General features: G+C 43.3%; 3 protein-coding genes across 12 annotated transcripts in view; 2 read left to right on the top strand and 1 right to left on the bottom strand.

Moving 5' to 3' along the window:
- LOC135386003 (angiotensin-converting enzyme-like) overlaps positions 1 to 10,104 on the top strand; it is a 274,926-nt gene extending 264,822 nt beyond the window's left edge. For 2 of the 5 annotated variants that reach the window (XM_064615691.1, XM_064615690.1), the window contains 2 exons: positions 1,045 to 1,211; positions 4,175 to 6,397. In XM_064615691.1, coding sequence (XP_064471761.1) covers positions 1,045 to 1,211; positions 4,175 to 4,281 — 274 coding nt within the window. In that variant the 3' untranslated portion in view covers positions 4,282 to 6,397. Of the gene's footprint in view, positions 1 to 1,044; positions 1,212 to 4,174; positions 6,398 to 6,469; positions 6,585 to 7,144 lie in introns of those variants that run through there. The other 3 variants (XM_064615692.1, XM_064615693.1, XM_064615694.1) reach the window with 3 other exon arrangements.
- Positions 10,105 to 12,810: 2,706 nt separating this feature from the next.
- Positions 12,811 to 16,323, bottom strand: LOC135386000 (NADH dehydrogenase [ubiquinone] 1 alpha subcomplex subunit 8-like). Its single transcript, XM_064615689.1, has 3 exons — positions 16,112 to 16,323; positions 14,924 to 15,099; positions 12,811 to 13,168 (listed from the first exon to the last, which is right to left on the bottom strand). The coding sequence occupies exons 1-3, from the start codon at positions 16,238 to 16,240 to the stop codon at positions 12,949 to 12,951; spliced, it is 525 nt and encodes a 174-aa protein (XP_064471759.1). The 5' UTR covers positions 16,241 to 16,323; the 3' UTR covers positions 12,811 to 12,948.
- A 993-nt stretch (positions 16,324 to 17,316) lies between these two features.
- The window catches only part of LOC135385993 (transcription factor 12-like), a 102,523-nt gene continuing 99,791 nt past the window's right edge, over positions 17,317 to 20,048 (top strand). For all 6 annotated transcript variants that reach the window (XM_064615670.1, XM_064615677.1, XM_064615666.1 and 3 more), the window contains exons 1-2: positions 17,317 to 17,424; positions 18,287 to 18,351. In XM_064615670.1, coding sequence (XP_064471740.1) covers positions 17,343 to 17,424; positions 18,287 to 18,351 — 147 coding nt within the window. In that variant the 5' untranslated portion in view covers positions 17,317 to 17,342. The remainder of the gene's footprint in view (positions 17,425 to 18,286; positions 18,352 to 20,048) is intronic.

The following is a 20,048-nucleotide window of genomic DNA, read 5'->3' as shown; positions in this document are numbered from 1 at the left end:
TTAGCACAAGGGCGTATTGCATGCCTGCTAATGTACCGGCATGGCCCTTTCCTCCATTGCTGTTCATGGATGTTGGACGAGAGCAAAAGAAGCGATGCCGAGACGAGATACAAGCTCATAAATCTGTAGATCGAGGATACCGTATCACAAAAATTCAGTGGCGATTTAGCGGTAAACGCGAGAGAAATGCGTTAGCGTTAAGTGCCTTTTCCGGTCCATAAATGACTTCCGAGTATCCACTTCCGGTTGTCCACTTCCCGTCTATACTCGACTTCTGGTATCCGCTTCCAGTCCAACTCTACTTTCGATTCTCCACTGCCGGTCTATACTTGACTTTCGGTTCGACATTTTCAATTATTATACGTAATGTAACTCCATTTATTCAACCTTTAATGAGCCTCAGTTACTTTCAATTACCCTTTAATTACCGAAGGTAACCGCATGTTTTTAAGGACATAATGTCGAGTTTCATTTAATCCCTTTTAATGACGTTTACTTGCTTTAATTACACTCAATTCCCTTTTAGTTGACGTTGATTACCCTTAATTACATTTAATTACCTCCGGTAACCTGCGGTTACCTTTGGTAATCTTTATTTTCATTTAATTGTTCTACTAATTACATATGTCTTACATTCATTATCTTGAAACTCAACTTTCTTGCTTTAATTGCCTTCGATTACCTCTAATTACCTCCAATTAATCATAATTACCTTCGACTACTTCAATTTCAAATCATTTACCTCAATTTCCATTTACCCTCTTATATCCCCGTTACATGTCCACTTATACCGCTGCTTCCGCGAGGCTTCACCGTCTCATACACAGAAACACACATACATACAGCTTTTTCCATTTTCACACTCCCAGTGCTATCCCACTAATACGTTCACTGACATAAAGCACTGTGCAAACAACGCTCACTTTATGGAAGTTTACGGATTAGTTTACGAACATTATTTTTTCTTTCTATCGAAAGCTGCCCTCTGGTATGTAGCTGTAGCGCATCTCGTGCGCTTTACATTTCCTTAAAATTTGCTTCCAGGAACGGCCTGTCCTTAGGATCCAGCAAGGTTTGGCAAGATGTCTTTCAAATCATGGCAGGCACAAGGGAAATGTCAGCGTCGTCCATCAAGAAATATTTTGAACCTTTGGAAACTTGGCTGAATACTCAACTCCAGGGCGAGACAGTTGGATGGGATAATGCAAGAGGTTCGTTCTGTTTTTGTTGCAAAAATTATACAATGGAAAGGGAGAATTACTGATTTATTCAAATAAAAGTAGCCACCACAAACTCCCGTGGCATAGTGGTTAGGGTGACCGCTTTCCACGCCGAGACTGGGAGGTGACGCGGATTCGAATCCCCGCAGCGGCTGTGCTGTCTGGAATATTTCCTGGTTTTTCCGGCAATCTTTCAAGACGAATAGACTCGAAGTCCGCCCAGGACGCATACGAACCCTCCTTTCCCCCCACTCCTTCCTGCTGTCCTCTCTCCATCTGTCCACGTCTGTACGGCGCTTCGCGGTGAGCGCAACAAAAAAGAACAAATAGAAGGGCATCTAAAAGGAATCGTCGTCGTCACCATCATGACCATCCAGGAGTCAGTAAAGTCATTTTCACGCAAATGCATGTTTTTTTTTTTTTTCTGTTTGTTTTTACTCTCGGTACGGTTTCCTATCCGGACAATGAAAAAAAAAAAAAAAAAGAAACGCTTTTGGTCGTCGTTTGGGACAGACTAGACCGGTTCTATGGTGTGGGCGGTGCATAATTATAATAATTATTATTATTACTTAATTATATTCTTAATTATAATATAATATAATTATATTATATAATAGTAATAATAATAATTATTATTATATAAATGCATGTTTTGCTACGTTGTGGCATATCCTGCACAAAAATGCACGCATAGCGCATGTTTCGCCAGGTTTCCAGATGGCGAGAGCTTTCTTTTTCGAACTGAAGATCCTGTCCCGTACGTCGCGTCGCCGAAAATCTTCCTCTCCCATAGCGCGAGATGAAGCGAACAAACGAGGAAAAGGCGCGCAATTTCGGATTTGTCGTTTCGGAGACTCACACTGGCTGTGACGTTCGCGTCGCGTGCCTCAGAGAAAAAAGCGGCAGCTGCGGTTGCCGGTAAAGAGTTGCGCCGCGCGCGTACCGGCTTCTCGTCGCTCGCAGCACCAGCGCCATTCAGGGCCGTCCTCGGAAGTGTACGTACGGAAGATGATCTTGCTGCGAACTACAGTCGATAAGGCGAACCATGTACGTAGCGACAGACGATCTGAAATAAACAGCTCTGTCACTGTCGTTGATTTGATGCCACCGTAAATTGACCTCTACCCGAGAAACGTCATTATGACGTTGGTAGACAGACTGAAACCGAAACAAATAGGAAGGGGAGGGCTAGGTTCTACGAATGGACTTGTTTGCACTTGTTCGCTTTCTCCTATTGGAAGAAGAGTAGGGCCGAAGGGCGCGTCCCTTTAGGGGACCATCGTAATCCCCTCGAGACCGTGGCTTTCGGGCGCGACCTTGTTCGTCTCTAGCTTCGACCGTAGTTCAACTCTACCGAATTGGTGGCGCTGTCGAACAATATGACGTCATCTGTTTACAAACAGGGAAAGGTCTATTGCATCATATCTGCCAGTTTATTTCTTCTTCTTTCTTTTTCAGTTAACGTTTCGATGGCTTTGGGAAGGTCTTGATTCCTCTTTCTGGTGAATTTCAATCAGAATAGAATATTTTCGACGTTTCGGTGGGATGTGGAGTTGAGCCCCCAATCTGGCAGCAAGACTGCGCAAAATGTTCGAGATATTTTATTATAGCTGTGCCTAGCGGTGCCTATTATAGCCTGGTTTGCGCCTTCGCAGACCAAGTGCGTTCGCTGTGCGTGTATGGCCGGTGGGCCGTACAGCGCCTGTTACGTTCTATTACGAAGAGAGGTGGCATTCGCATTTCCAGCTGCGCTGCGGTGCGTGCAGTGTCGAAAGCAAAGCCGTCAGCTGCGTGATTTATATCTGTGGCGCAAGCCTTCTTTATTGTGTGGACCTGAACGAAGGCGGCTTTATTTTACCGTGTGATGCACCAGTTCTGTCAAATACGCATTAGATATGCATTGTCTTCATACCCAAAACGATGAAAAACATTGCATTTCAGATTTAGCAGATTTTTGGTGCATAGTTGCACGCATCTTTTTTATTTTGCAGGCCACATAGAATCATGCGGTCAACGGCATTTCCTCTTAATGGGGTTTTGCCGCCTCCTGATGTGAATGCCATGTAACGTAAGCTTAATTATGTCAATATTTGCGAACTGAACTCAGAAATTTGCCAAGTGGTCACTTTTTCCACCCCATCAATATGAAGAGCGCTTCAAATTTACTCAAATTCATGATATTAATTGACAATGATATTCAGGAGCTATCCCATTGGAGAAAATAGTCTAACATCATGGTTTTCGGAGCACCTGAGCATGACGCACGAACGACTTTTTGAGCGCAATCGCTGTCAGTCCGACGAAAGGAGGTTGCTACTGTAGAGGTTGCAAACCCAGCCCACGGAGTGATAGTAGAAAAAGTGACAGTTCCCCAAAGTGGGAGAGAGAAGGCATGATCCCAGCGGAAGCCGGACGCGATAAGCAATCTCCTTCTACGATGCCGGTGTAGGCTTGGTTTCCAACTTCCTTTCGTCGAACTGACAACGATTGGGCTGAAAATTCGTCGCGCGCTATCCTCTTGGAGCTCCGTTGAGCATGATGTTCGGCTATTTTTTCCGATGGGATAGCTCCTCATTATCCCTGTCAATTATCATTAAGTTGAGTAAAATCGGCACGGTCTTCGCATTGGTAGGGTAAAAAAGTGACCTTTACTTGGGAAATTTCCGAGCTCAGTTTGCAAATATTTACATAAGTAAACTTACGTTACATGATATTCACATGAGGAGGTGGCAAAAACCTAATAAGAACAAATGCCGTTGACCGCATGATTCAAGGTGGTGTAGTTTTTTTTAATTATAATTCAATGACACGTTTTCTGGGACACCCTGTATATAGTTTGTTTCTGATTCGATATTTGTGATCATGTAGAGCACAATAATTATCCTGCCAGATGATGTTTTCCCCCTTCCCCCCCCCCCCCATTAAATTAATCATTCATTATTCATTATTTGCAGTGGAAGACTACATGGAATCTGGACAGGAGGTAGTACAGACATCAATGTTCTTACTCCTATCACTAGTCAGCACAGTTATGCTCGCATGGAGGGCCCTCCAGCCCTGAGCCAGAAAGCATGCAAGCACAAGCATGTCACTCATATATGTGGAGATCCCAGCCAAAAGTTACCTCTACAATTGCACGGGCATGGAACCTGCAACACTTGCATCTGGTGTTTACAACTCCGCACTGCATGATAGTGTTGCCACATACTATTCCGATATTGCAGCCATTGTGTTATGAAGGCCAATGGATAGAAGAACGCGCTCACACTCTGCGTAATTGAGGCTAAAAAACAATACCTCAAATAAGACCTACTGATTTGAGTAGCCGTGCAAGACGAAATCATGTGCTCGTACTAGAGCACTGCACGGGCTCGAGCTTTCCCGAAAGGCCGCGCCCAGGCCGGGCCCGGTATTGCCTTCTTTGTGCGGGCCTGGGCCGGGCTCGGTTTAGGCATTATGGGCCCGTACTTTGCTGGGCCTAGATATGACTGAAGCCTGTGTTACCCCATTGTTAGTTAGGCACGGGCAACTTTTACAGCCCGCTACATTGGGCAGGGCCGGGTAGCCTAGAAATTTATCTTTCCGGTCCTGGGCAGGGAATCCTAAAAAATATTCGGGTTTGGACCGAGCCGGGCGGGTAAATCAAAGGAGGGCCGGGCCCAAGAATGCGGCCCGTGCGGTGCTCTAGCTCGTATCCCCAGCCATAACCCGTGGTTGCAACAGAGGAATAAGTGTGACTTTGGAAGAATCAGAATCAAATATGACCTTGGAGACCCTCACAGAGCTCCGAGTTGGTGATTGTGGACAACCAAATTCAGATTTGTGCACGCAATTGTTAGTGTGTGTTGTGTGTCTCTGACAGAGAACGGTAAATGGTAGAAGTCGCACGCATTAAAGGGACTATGAAGATATCTTTGAGGGCTTCACAAACAATGAATGTCATTGCACACATTATTCTGTTTCCCATGCAAAACAAGAGCTATCAGATGTCAAAGCAAACTTGAGATTTCATGAAAGTAATGCCAAGCAAGAGTGACTGCTCCCTTGTAGTCGGTTAGGTGGGAGATCACACCCTGACACGTACTAATTTGGCTTTTTGTGGCTCTGAGCTTGTTGAGCGATCTTCTTACACGTGTTGTCGTTGCGCATATGTCGTTGTCCCAGATGGTAGCTCAGTGCAGTTCAAATCAGTGAATTGCATGCGTGCAAGATGTAATAAATTTGAACATACAATTTTTAGAAAATCTCTTCATAGTCCTTTTAATACATGACAATATTATTATGCAATGCCAGATACCTTTCAGTTCACCTCCATTTATGGGAAGGGCGCCACAACGTGTGGAGAAAGAACGTTTGCTTTGCATGTACATTTTTCATGTTTGATTATGTGGAACCTCTAGTTCTGGAAGGGCTTCCAGAGATTTAGCAGGAACTCACCTAGAAAAATAACATTCGCTCTTGAAAATATTCACAGCTTCAGACGGGAAGCTTCTGCTTCTACTTACATGGATGTTCCACTTTTCGCAGTTTAAATATTCTTTTAAACCTCGTATATGATAGACACGATGTTAAAGATTTGCACATAAATTGACCATTGTCAAGGAAAGCATAGAGTTTCATTTTAGCACATCTTACAACATGTATAAACTCTAGAAGTTCTTCATAATTAATGTTGCTATGTTTCACCGCAAATGTACAGCTCAACTTTTCGCATTTTTTGTTCTATCTATCGATCTACGATAACTATAATCGATTCTACATTTCTTCGCATCAAAACTTCACTTGCACACATTTCATCTGCACATCCTTTTCGTTCATTGTGCACACCAATATGGTGTCAGCACCATTTTCTCACTCAGTAGTTTCAGTGAATGAAGCCTACTGGAGAGTGCAGGCCCTTAGTCGTCAGATACCAGTCCTGCATATAAAAGAAAAAGTTGCCATGATAGCAAAGTTCTACCTGCACAAACATCATGGAAATGTTACTGTAGTTATAAGATTGCTCAATATGCCTACGAGTAGCTACAAAAGCAATGACTCACAGCCACAACTTGCAATCTGTTTGAGGGGACGATTTGCATTTCTCGCTGGTATACATATACATTGTGTTAACACATTAAGAAGCACTTTCTGTACTACAAAGCTTGTCATTAATAATATGTTTACATAGTTTTCTATGAAGGTAATTCAATTGTTATTATTGTTTCCCATGAGACTAATCTACATGTCCATTACTCATTTCCTTACAGTGTTCACATTCGTAGGTGATACTGCAAGCATGCTTCCGAGACGCAAGGAATGCATGAAAGCATGGCATGAAACATTAAAGCCATTGCAACGGTTTTCTATAAAGAGTGAAAATAATGGAAAATTGTATTTTCATGCTAGAGATATCTGTCCAGAACAGACAGTTTAGAAAGCTTGGGAACAGGGTCGCAAAACAACTGTAGTTATTCAAATAGCAGAATCATGTGGATATACAAGAATAATAATAGCCAGTGCATTGGAAGCATGGAAGGCTGTACTGTTCCTCAACAGACATTTCAAGTGTGCATGTTTCAAATATGTAACTGCATTTTCAAACGCTTTCAAAAAGCTTTGCAGACTTTCTGCAACAGACCCTGATACCTTCTCCTTTGAGGTACTACTGCCACAGAAACAAGTGCCCCTTCTGTGTGCAGTCTGCCAAGCCATATTGTACCTCGCAATAATGTGGGCACAGCATGCCGCTGTCATGGGGTCTTGGGTTACTTTCTTCTATGCTGCCATGCATTGCTACATCACGCTGCATGGCCTCCTGCTATGGCTTGCTGTGGCTTTCTGAACCACAGGCAAACACGCGGTCACATGCTCGTCATCTGCTGGTGCTGTCCCCTTATGGACATGGCTTAGTTCGAACTATAATCGTTTCCACTTGTTTTTAGAGAGACCCGCATGCAGTACTGTGACCCTGTGAATGAAGTTTCCATTGTATGAAGTCATCATCTACCCTCTACTGAGTCTATCTTGGTTTCACCCCATGCCCGCTTTTTGTAGTTCACCTACCGCCTCTAATATATAGTATAGTCCCAAAATAGGAGTGGAAGCAAATAGAAGAAATAGAAGCAAAGACAAGCAAGCAAGTTTCCAGGCTGAAGCAATAAACATTACCATTTGTTTGCCTCTATAAATTGGTGTGTCAGACAAGTCTACTGTACTTTGCCTATAAGTACCACTTCTGCTGCCTAGTGGAGCATGCATGCTTTCTGAATGGGCAATTGGCATCTTCCGAATGGTAAGGCGCAGATGGAATTAGTGGTTAAAGGAACCATGCCCAGAACGTGCAGATGCTGTAAATGTTACGGTACTGTCATGCATCCCTCCAAGAACTCCCAAAAAATTTACACATCGAAAACTCAACATATAACCTCTGACTTACGCTTTTCTCTATTCCGCTTTATGTAAACACATACTCGACATTACCCCACTTCTCCATGCTAACAACATGCACCCAAGGACGAAGATTGTTCACCTTATTCCCAGGGGGCCAGTGGTTGGATGTTTCCGTCAGTGCAGAGTTCCCCAACATTTTAAATGCACTGCCAGCTACGAGGACTGTGCCCAGTAGAAGGACAGTATCTGTTTGAAATATTGGCAGGCAGCTACAATCCACCCAAATTATGTATGATAGCTACAACACATGGAACAGATTATGCGTCTTGGACTTTTTCATTCATGTATGTGTCTGTTATGACATGCAGTTATAAAGCAAGCATTGGGACAAAAGCTTTGCTCAACCAAACTGGCACTTTTTTTGCTCTGCTTTTGACAAATTGAACATGGGAACATACTTAATCGATAGCCACCAACAAACCTCTTGCTGACCACGGTTCATATCAAGCGTAGCGCACACCTGACAACAAGGAATTATCGCATCTCCACACAGTACTGTCGTCAGAAATTGTTTCCTAGGACGATTTTGACTGTGTGGGTAGGTAAGTTGGTGGTGTCACTTTCTGCGAAAAGCCTGGTCCATATTCGCTGCGAGGTCGACCTATAAGGGGCGAAACTGTCACCTTTCTAGTGTGGATAACATGTGGGCCGATGTTCGGAGTTGATGGTACTATTCCGTAATTCTTGTGTACGTTCACCAAAAGATCACTTGTGCCGCGATGGTACGATAGTGTTTGGTTTCCCAATGCTCCATCCACTGCACAGAATGCCGAATAAACGTGTAAAAGCAGACTATGCGTCCACACTACAGTAGTTCTCCGTTCCCCACAGCGTGCCAATACTCCCTGAGCAAATAGGATATTTTCAGCAAGTTTCATCCCTACTAACCCTCCCTCGTCAAGTCACCATGTCTAGTGTGATGCATCATCGAGGCTGTTTTAAAAGGTTGTCTCTCATCGTTCCTAGTAAAACATTTGCAGTTGTACTTGTGCAATCATGTTTGCGCTGTTATTTTATATGTATTGGTTAGTGTATGAATATCTGTGTGACTGTTCAGTTGTTCTATTCACTAAATTACTCAGTTGTAAATATGAAAAAATATGCCTTGCCATTACGCTGTCATCTTTCCATATTCCTTGTCATTATGTAGTTGTATTTCCACTTTTGTTCTTGTTCTGCCTCCTACATATAAAGCTTTCTGGTTTTTGATATACAGTCAACCCTCGATTTATGAGCACCCTCGGATTCCTGAAAAATTGTTCATTAATCGAGGGATTCATAAATCGAAAATTCCGTTAGGTGAGTACCATCGAGCAGTATTTGAGAGTTGGGATTGCGTTTATAATGTAACATAGTTAGCACAATAGCTGACATGGGCCGGGACCACGTCACTGGATGCTCAGAAATCCTTCTGACCTGCGGCCACCTTATTCATAAATTGAGGTCAGGAACACTTGGTCCCCCTAATGCGTCCCTGGAAAACCCGTTTGTTGTCCGGATTTCCAGGGTTTAAGAACCGAGGGTGCAATACCTGGAAAAAGTTTCGTCCGTTCCAGCATCATTCATAAGACCATAGAATAATCCCTTTGAAGGTTTCTGTTGACCTCGGAACAATCCGTTCATAAACTGAGAACAAAAACGCTGGGCAACTCCTAGTTCGTTCCCAGAAATTCCCTTCATTATTCGGATATCGAGGTTCATAAAACGAGGGAAAAACTCATGTAAAAAGTTTGGTTCCTTGTGCTCCTATTCATAAAACGAGGGTTGACTGTACTAGTAATAGCTAGACCCCGGATATTTAGGCACAAAAAGTTCATTTTAGGCGCCTCTAATAGGAAGCAAAAATCTTGATTTAGGCACTAAAAGTGGTGTTCTAGGCACCATTAGCTATTGCGCTTGTTGGGCATGTGTTTGGCCCTGCTGAAAGTACCGAGGGAAGAATCAATTAAAGGGGCACTAAACAGCCCACAGAACATCTCCCAATTACAACGCCTCTGAAAGAACGTGGTTGACAATATCCAGACATGTAATTCGTGTGGCGAGCATATTCACCAATAAACAATGCCATTCAAAGAGCATAATCCGCATGCATCTCTCCTTCCTTCTCGGAGAACACCTACGTCACACGCCTCGCACGTGTAGCAAAGCTGCATCACTGCCAGTCACTAGAGATAGGGGAGATTTTGGACTCACAACCAATAATGGGCTCCGTCGAGACAATCTGAGCTGTGCGGGAAGGACCGGTTGTTGGGACATCGCTGTGAACTTGCGGAGCAATATAGTGCTGAAGATATAATGCGCACTTGACATGGAACATTGCAGACTTCTGGTGCGGTTTGAACTGGCCATCTTGTGCATTTCAAGTGGAGAGATGTTCAGAATTTACCTCACATCCTGATACATTATTCCCGACATCATGTATTACAATAAATCAATGTATAAGGGTCTCGTATTTGGACTACTTAATGGAGAGTGGCGTCAAAATGACGTGTGACTATTGTTGGCAGGGCGTCGCAGGGCAGGGCATGAGCTGGAAAGAGTGCGGCGAATATTGTGTCAGCTTAGAGCCAATATTTACTTTTTGGTGCCAAAAATTTTTTTGGAAAACGTTCACTGCCAGGAACGTAGGGCAATGCATTTTCAAAAACTGCACCTAGATAAAATTAAAGGTGAGTCCGTCATCTTTGTTGGAATAGTACATGAGCTGCAGCAGTTTTCTGCTGACAGTCCGAGGTATTGCTGCCAGCGCTACTAGGAGCAGTGTAAACACTCTTTACCCTATATTTGTCGAAAGGACATGTACTGTGGTATATGTTTCTCGCTACCTAGCAAAAAATTGGGGGCCCTTATTACAGTTACGTCATAACAGCTCAACGTATCACCACAACCTCGTGATTACAGCTGAATAGCAAGGCCCCCCCCCCCCCCTTGTACGAGGTGCACAAGTAAAAAAGTTGAGGGGAGTAGTCGCCAAACTTTGGGGGGGGGGGGGGGTAGCCGGGTTCTTGATAAATCACTGCAGCATACAATACAAGAGTTGGACTTCACAAGCACACAACGAACCTATTATAGTAGTCCCAACACTGTTCTTGTGTGCACGCATCTGCAAACTGATCTGTGCTGCTCCACTTGCAGCTTGTAGTAGCTCTGGTTGCCACTACTACGGAATATGTATGTGCCCTCGTGAGGTGCATCTCTAGGCATCTCAACCACATGTGAGCTCCCCTCGTACAGTGCTGATTCGACAAAGAAATATGGGAAGGGGACATTCCTGCAATACAGTTCCTTCAACAATTGAGTGCATAGAGGTGATGTACCCTCGACATTTTTCTGCTTATTCTGCATTTTTCTGCTGCTCGACATTCGCTGCTTCGGAGGAAGGTAGGAGGAACGTCCGAATTGACATTCTGACATTTTAATTAAACGGCACAATGTATGAACCCCATTCCTCTTGCGTGAGGGTGACTGGATCTTTCGTACCGCAAAGAGAAATTTTTTCACTTTAGTGCCCCTTCAAGAGAATTTCCTTATCTGGCAGTGAAATCCATCGGGGCATAGAACATGTTTGGCGAGTACAATAGTAGATAATTAGTCACTACAGAAATAGTATAAAATTACTGAGCTATATAACGATGTCACTTATTGCCACAAAAAATACTGGCTGAGGGAGTGAAGTCAAAGGGGAGAGGAGGAAGAGCAGAGGATCGGGCAAGGGAAATAAGGATAGAGAAATGAGAGAGAATAGGAGAGGGTGAAGGAGAAACACATCAGTAGACAGTGCTCAGTCAGCAGGGTGCACAAAGGCATACTGTTTGTTCCAATTGGACTTTGGGGAAACTTCTCTGTGAAGCGCTTTCTGCAGTAAAATACTGGCAAAACGTTGCAGGTATATCAACCGGCAGGACCAGCAAATAGCCGGCCATGCCTGCATTTTCTTGAGCTTTAGAAGACATGGAAGGAGGAGGAGAAGGAAGGAGCAGAGATAGAGCAAAGTGGCCATGGACATTCATTGCTGAATTTTAAAGTGCCACTCTGGACAGAAAAAAAAAGCTATTTTATTTTGTATCATAAATTGACCCCAGCTCAAAGAACGCAAAGTGTAAATGCCATCAGTGAACGTTACACACTGCCACGGATTTTTGAACTAACCTGCAAGACTTGCAGGTTACTTCGAACATCTGTGGTAGTGTGTAGTCAGAGTTTCAGATTATCCAAGGGTAGGTGACATCACATGAGCTCTGGTCTCACATGGTGTCTGTCCCTTTGCAACGACGCATGCACTTTCCCATTCTCCGCTGCATGTGCGAAGACTGTCAGGGGCTCTGGTGAGGAGATGGAAAGTGCCGTCGGAGAAGCAATGTTGCCAGACTGATGGCAGATTGCTCACATTGCGATGTCATACTTCTCAAAACTAGAAATCAATTCTGTGATACTTTGACTGTATATAATGCCAGGTTTCTTATCTAAAAAATGATGCCTTAAAAATGGGTGTCGTTATTATATCCGCGCTCGCATTATACGGGGTACCTAGGTGATACACTCACGATCATGGGCCTCTCGCCCTCAGCATTTCCAATCTGCCCTTCCCAGCTCCGCAGTGATTTGTCTACGGCGGCACGGCATGTGACACAGCAAGTACTGAGAGAGGGCGAAAGGGAAGTGTGTCGCCTTTTCACAAACATGTAAGCAGCATTGTGGTGAGTGATCATGCATGACGTTTTTGCTCAATAAATCACCTGGAAAGTGTTCGCATCTGGTCCACTTTTGCTCAGCATTGGCAGTTTTAACCATCCCCGCACGGGAATGCAACAATCCTGCATCGCACTATTCGCAATGGCTTTTCTCTTGTGGGAGAGTAAAAATGCTACTTCTCATTATGCACAGGTGCGCATTATATGCAGTAAAATATGGTAAATTATGTAAGGTGAAGGATTTCTGTGGTAATTGCACCAGGGGCGGATCCAGAGCATCGGTTTGGGGGGGGGGGGGGGAGGGGGAGAGGTGGTTTCTTTGTTGGAGCACGTGGATGGTGCTGCGGCCTTCAGGTTCGCTTCGTTATGTCTCTGTCCCCGCATGCGTCCTCACACTCAAAGAGATGTCGTCTGCCTCACATACTTCTCCTACTTTGTTAACTAAATTTGTTACTGGGACGAAACAATCCATACCTTACTCCCTTTATTACAATGACTTCTCCTACAACAGATTTCCCAGGAGCTAAAGACTACATTTCATGGCTCGCAATGTTTGCATCCTACTGCTGCTGTGGGGACAACATACTTGCAGTGTGCCAAACTAGCTACATATACCAGTAGGCCCGAGTTCCGTGCCTGGCCGGCTCCCTTGGAAAGTCATCGGGTAATCCTGGTGTCTGTTCGTACGAGTCCCTGAGCTCCGTCTTAGGCTTGGGCCTTTCTGTGTGATGAATTCTTGGCATCGCAAAATACCCCAAGTGTGGGCGTTCAATGTTCAGATTCTCCAGCATACAGTTGTCTAGGGCAGCTTGAGTTTTGCGGCACCTAAGTTAAAGGAAGCAGAAGCACTCGTTACAGTTCAGCAATGGCATTCAAGGATAAATTTGCTGACTGATATAGTTTGGAATTACATGTTGAGGTACAACTGTATAACGTAGGTGATGTCAGAGTGGCTAGCCGTGGATTATCTTTGCACACCCTGTGGGCTCCTTGACATGAGATGAAGTCTCTGCATGCAATACTTTGTTGTCCCGTACAATGTATCTAAATGACTCGCATCATGCAACTAGATTGCTAGGATCTTTAGGGACATTGAAATATGTATATCTCGGACCATGGTTGGTATGATAGGCTGAATGACAATGAGAACCGATATGTGAAGCAATGAGAGAAAGGGCTAGTTGGGTTCTACTAGTGTGTTTTCCTTAATGTTGATACATGAGTCACAGCTAGAGACTGTCAGAATCATAGATGGACCAAGAAAATAACGATGCAACATTGAGTTGAGTGGTGTGCATGCCATGTTGAAATGTGCACATGCAGAAAGAGCAAACAAAGTCAAAGTTCTGTTGCTAAGTTCTGGATTTTGGTTTGAAAGCGTTTTTTTTTTTCATCTATTGTCTTCAAGTTGAGTAGACTGACTTCCTTCAATATCGTGCAAAAAGGATGCACTGTGAAGCGTAAGTCTGCAATGGTTTCATGCACTTGTGCTGTGGTTTATTCTATTCCTTTAAGTTATGGTTTTTGTTATGTTGGACAGAGTGGACGCTGCTTGAATGGCCGTCTTCGTGAACACCAGTTGGACTTACAAAAGAGCCATGTCTCTAACGAGCTCATTGAGCACCTTCGCCAATGCAACCACCGTGAGCCTATTTTCGACCAAACCATGGTTTTGTCCACGGAAAGGGATAAATAGAAAAGACTACTAAGAGAGACTGTGGAAAAAACGCAAGATGGGAACTACGTAAATAGCCCTTCCTTTCTCCCTCTCCCTCCCCTCCGGGAGTTGTTGGGTATTTAGGAGTCTCTTGTTATTCGTTATTAAACCCTTACTCTATTTGAGGACTTCTTCGTGTTTGTCTACGTTGTCCCGAGTCTCTCAGTTATTCGTTCTTTTAATCATCATGCACCAATTACTCTGCACCTTCCCCCTTTTGTCGAAAGTCAAATAATGCAGGTAGAGCAAACGGAGGAATGCGTACTTCCGTGCTTCCCCATCACCCTTGACCTGAATTTTCTGAAAAATATATTTGTTCCTACAACATACATAGGAAAACCACAAAAATAATTACCAAGCTAAAGATACAAAACCGACCATTTGTAAGAATGACGACTTTAGCAATGAAAAGTGGCACACCAATACACAATGCTACCTGAGACTCAACAGTTGTTTGAGGAAATTTATTTTCTAAACAGTTTGGCAGTAAGACAGCTCCAACATTTTCACCATTTGTGGTAAAAGTGTGACCACCAGTGGTCAGTGGCACCCTAGATTGAAAAAGCCTGAGCTTGGGCAGCAGGGGGGGAGCAGCTAGTTAACATGAAATAGCACTGTCTAGTACTGACTTTCCAAAGAATGACGAATTTGTTCTTGGACAGGGAAGACAGCTTATGGGTTTCAGGGCCCTTCAAGTGAAGATGGCCGTAACTACGGCCAGTACAAAATGAACATGTACATTCAATCGAAAGTCTGTCCATTCTCCCTGTAGTTTCATTTTTCATTACCTAACCCTGCTACCTTCCCAATCACTCATTCTCTGCTGCTTAAAATATGACTAACTTTGTAGGCCGCATACTTACTTATTGTACTCCATCCTGGAACTGGAGAACTCGAGGCAGTGAGCGTAGTCATCAAATTGCTGACGGCAAGATTTCTTCACCTTGCGAAAAAATTCTAGAGCGCATGCAGTGACAGCTCTCCCATCTGCTAGACAGCGTCGAGGGTCGTTCTCCTCCTTTTTGCAAAGCATGAATTCCTAGAACGGTAACAACTTTAATACTATAATCCAAGATAGCATAAGAGCACAGGTCGTAGAGGTACATGTCTGCCAGCGGAGGATGCAATCCACACATTGAGATTGGAGTCACGAGAAGCTGGTGGATGCCAGGCAGACTGGGACATTGATTCACACATTTTGTGACCATGGATATTATATGTGTATGCTTTCAACGTGTGCAAATCTGTCCAAATTATGTTGTCACTGATGAGTCCCAATGTGTCCAATGTAGTATCACAATGAGTGTAACTGCCAATGCACAAGATGAAAAACAGGAACGAATAACTGCTTTTCAAATTGGTGAAGTGGTAGTCCTATGTTTAGTCTGGCAGTAGTGTATGTGTATCCTTACCACATATTCAGCTTCGTCAGTGCCTACAATTGTAGTGAGAAAGTCTGTATAGTGAACATGGCACAGCAAGAGCTTAGATTTGGGCACAAAGGTTTGTCAAAATTTTCCCAAAACAGCACTTTTTGAGAAAGCTTCTCAAACAGAAAAGAATAAAAGTAAAGCAAGTGAGTACCCATAAATATTGGTGGCTCTAACTTGAGCCATATTTCACGGTCTGTAATAAGAGACTTCTACAAAAGCTGTCGTGCCGTGCTTGTCCATGCATTGCATAAAATCAAATATGAAGTATAAAGGCAACCGTGTATGTCATTGTTTCGTTATGTTCAATTAAATCTAATGCAAGTTAGGAAACTAGAATGCATGTTTTTCCATACTGGTAATGAAGGTTGAATAAATGTACGGTTGGATACAAGAGACAAAACTGCAGTGGACTGTGCAAAATGTTCATAGAAGTTCATCGAAGGTCACTTCATACATTTCGTGCATCTGGTCAGCGAACTTATTATGCTTTTTGTGCAATGTTCTTGTGTAATCCTATTCGTTCTATTATTAGTCAAAGTGCGACTACTAGAGAAGCGTTTCCCATAGTTTTCCTTCAAATTATAACAGATACATGCAGGACACACGAATTCTTGATACCTTGCTTTGCTCATCGCAGTATTTCCCAAAATGGTAGGCTCCTGCACGTAACGCTGGGGTAGATATGTTTAATTCTTCTACAGTTAATTCACTATCTGAAGGGAAAACGTAGTCTTCCGTAAAAGACATCGTAGCAAGACAGAAACAACACTACAAGGATAGAAGCACATCGGCTTGCACTGGTGACTCGATGACTCCGCTTGTCTAAGAGCTTGGCTGAGTATCGGATACGGAAGTGACTTAAATTAAGTAATGGATTTAGGCTGTTGAGTATCCAAGTGTTGAGTCAATAGAAGAAACTGGCTCGAAACTTGAACATGCGTTACAGGCTTACAGGTGCGGAGCACGTGAAAGTGAACTTCTGAGAAGTGGAGTGTCAGACCAGTGGTTTACCCAAAATCACAAACGTGGGAGGGCGTTGCAAAAAATTGGGTGGGGTAGAGGTAGAGGGGTCATTATTACAGTTACGTTGTGACAGCTAGCTTTTGTGTGCTTACATGCAGGGATTTTCTCAGGATGTTTACCTGGACTGGAGGGGGGCGCAGAGTTACACACAAATCTGTTGCTTTTCTTACTTTATTTTTTTTTTTTGCCTTTCTGGCAGGTATTTTGTGGGTATTGCAAGGGGGTGCTGGAGAATCCTTGCTGACATGAATCAAAATACTGCAAGAACATTGCCCCCATTTCAGGGGGAGCTCGGGAGAAAAGTGCGGGGTATCGTCAAACATTTAGTGGGGAGCAGGGGTTCTGGATGAATCACTCCGTCAGATCACAGGGGACTGATTGCCTACGATGAAACATGTAAAAGAGATAACTTGAATAAACAAAATGGAGCGAGCACGACCGCCGTGCACTAAAGAATTCGCAATCTTATTCTTCCGTGCGATATTTGCTTGTGTTCGTACGAGACCTATGCAACCTATGTACGAGAATGACTATACCTCTTCGTCCCAGAAAGAAAAAAAAAATTCTATATCATTGAAGTTCACATATGCCAGTGTGAATTAAAATCTTGACTTCGTCGAAAATGAGCCTTGCAATATACAACACATCACTCCTGAAGTACGTTCCACAAGTTGCTTGGCTGCACTGTTTCCTGATTTCGGAAAAGCCACGAAAAACAAATCCGAAATCACAAGCAGCCATCTTTGCGTCGAGAGCCGATGAGCTGGCGACCTCTATCCGCCAATGAACGAAGCTTGGGTTCGAGGGTGTCAATGTTGGTATTATCATGGCGACAAACGATGATGAGCCAATGCATTTGTACGAAGTGTTTCAAAATTGTTTCAATAAGATAGCAAATAAACAACCAGGTAAGTTCGCTCTCCTTCCATCTTCTTTGCATACGACAGGTTTTGCAGTTGTCCCCGCTGGTATCGGTCCGAAGTGCTAGGTATCGGGAAGACGCTCTTTGCGGACAAAAGCTGATCTGCAGTGAGGCTTAACAAACGTATTAGTGAGATGAAACTGTTTAATTGGGAGCCTTCTGACTTCTAGAAGCTGCAAAATAACCTTCGTTGTGGTCATCCTGTCGTAATTTTATTCACTGAAAGTAACCGTTTCAATCCGTATTGTGTGCGCGCTAGCCAAACTTTCATCGGCATTGAATATCAACACCGCTCGTAAAGCGCGAGCAGCATAATATTTCCTGGCAAAAAGTCGAATAAATCATTTTAAGTTGTAATTATTGACTTGCTGTTTAATGGTGTTCTTGTGATCAGTGTTTCTTTTAATTTATAGGTTGATCATACTGTGGAAACTGTCCACAGAAAGTTTGTTGTTTACACTTGACAAGCGCGAAAGTGCCAGAAATCTTGCGAGTTGGGGTCGGGTATACGGCTCCTTGCACTGATTGTTAAACGTTTCCAAGCGGTTCTTTCTAGTTTCAATGCATTATAAGCATTGCAATACGACGGTTTACTGAAGTAAAGTGAGGCATTCGTTGAAGTAACACCGACGTTCACTTGTTCTGTGATGCACGCACTTTTCCGGATGTGTCAGCCTCACAATTAATTACTGCGGTGATATCGCTTGTGTTGTGTGTCTGCATTGTTCTTTCAGGGTCAGGTTTTCTCATTAGCATATCTTGCTTTTTTCACGGACGTCTCTTTCTAAACTTGTGAATATTTTAGTGATATTATGAAATACTCATTATTGCTTTCTACTTTCTCCAAGAAAAAAACAGAGATATGCCTTATGGAATGCCTTACTCCAGTCAAGGGGAGGATGCACTACAACCAGTAAGTCGCTTTTTTATTCTATTTTAACAACACTTTCATTAGAAATTGAAGAACGAAGCTGCATATAAAGGGACATCACACAGTTCTGTCATTTTTGAATACCTCATAAAAATGAGGTAATTAGATAGCATCCGCGTTGATTTCCGCCGTATTTGTAGAAACATCACAGAATCGTAATGTCATTATAATGAGCCTATATTTATGGCAGGAAAAACTCTTGAATCTTAGGTAACCCACCAAGCACGTCTGCAGAACATAATGCTGAAATTGTAGCTCAAATCGCAATATATTGAGTTTGTTACATGTTACATGCACCTTTTGAGTCGTTGGTCCTTAGCAGAGCTGGATGTAAGTGGGGCAGATGGGGCAGCCCCGAAGGACCTCACCAAAAATGTGCTCCCACGTTTCGAAGGTTTCTTTTTTTTATAAATGACAGTTTTTAAAAATTCCGATCAGAAATCACTTATATCCAGTTAGAACTTTTATATAGTGCACCATTTGTACTGCAGCAAAGTACCAACATAAATTATAGCACATAGGAAATGATCCCCATACTGAGACTACCGACGAGTGTCTTGACGTTATGGCAGAAGAGAACTACCCTGGTGGGAATCACTGTCGTTTGCAATTTGGTGCGGCGCTCGTGGCGTCATGCATGTTCATATTTTCATATTTATGAATATGAATTCATATTTTTTACAATAACAAATTAATAAATAAATGGAGTGCTATTATTGCAGCATCCTGTGTGCATCAGTATAAAATATCTTGTACAGTTATACAGGTAGGTAATGCTGAAGTTAAAATTCTGAAGGAAAACGTGACCCTCCTCCATCCACGTGAACCACCGTGCACAATATTGGCAGCGCCGTTGCCAGAAAAATATTTTGGGAAGGGTTCTATTAGGACTCTACATGGGGGAGGCAGATTTCCCATTGTGTCCCTACCCCATATGCACTACCAAAGGTAACATTTTTGGGGGTGGTTTGGACTCCCCTCTCTGACAATACCAGTGGTACTGGCCATGCAGATGGGCCGTCGTATATCCGGCACTGACACCTAGTCTTGTAAATGTTTAAAAGTTGCAACTGCTGTAACACGGAAATGTCGTGCCGACTTCCTGCAACTTACATCGCTTATGGAGTACCAACATAATCCAAACAAATGTTAGTTTGGTGTTTTTAAAGGGTCACTAAAGTACAGAAATTTCCTCCTCACAGAAGACAACACACACACATCAACACAAAACGAATATTACTCATCGGTTGCGTCGTTCGTGATCTACGAGAGAGAGAAATCGCAATTTACCCGTTTCCTCTCCTTCTCAAGAAGCATGACAACGTGGAGAGGGCTCAGATTGGTCCCCTCAAATGATCTCTTTCTATGATAGGATATATAGTTTTTCAGAGATCAATAAGATCCCGCGCCGCATTGCTGCAGATGAACTCTACTGGCTTTTGCACACGTAACTCATTTTTCTGCTTACCTGACTTACCTCTGGTGGAGCACGATGGCCCATTTATGCGTGCGAAAGCTACAGAAAAATCGTGGAAACCATACTCGGCGTAAAGAATGAACAAAGTGACGAAACCATAAGCCTTTGTATATCAGAATAAGGCAACAACATGGTGGTCTCAGGACAGATGTGTGGAGGTACCACTAGGTGCACTACCGATGAGCATCCATATAGGATGTTG

This window comes from Ornithodoros turicata, chromosome 2, assembly GCF_037126465.1.
Source record: "Ornithodoros turicata isolate Travis chromosome 2, ASM3712646v1, whole genome shotgun sequence".
Taxonomy (NCBI): domain Eukaryota; kingdom Metazoa; phylum Arthropoda; class Arachnida; order Ixodida; family Argasidae; genus Ornithodoros; species Ornithodoros turicata.
Note: the sequence above shows the minus strand (reverse complement) of the source record. Positions and strands in the feature narration are given on the sequence as shown.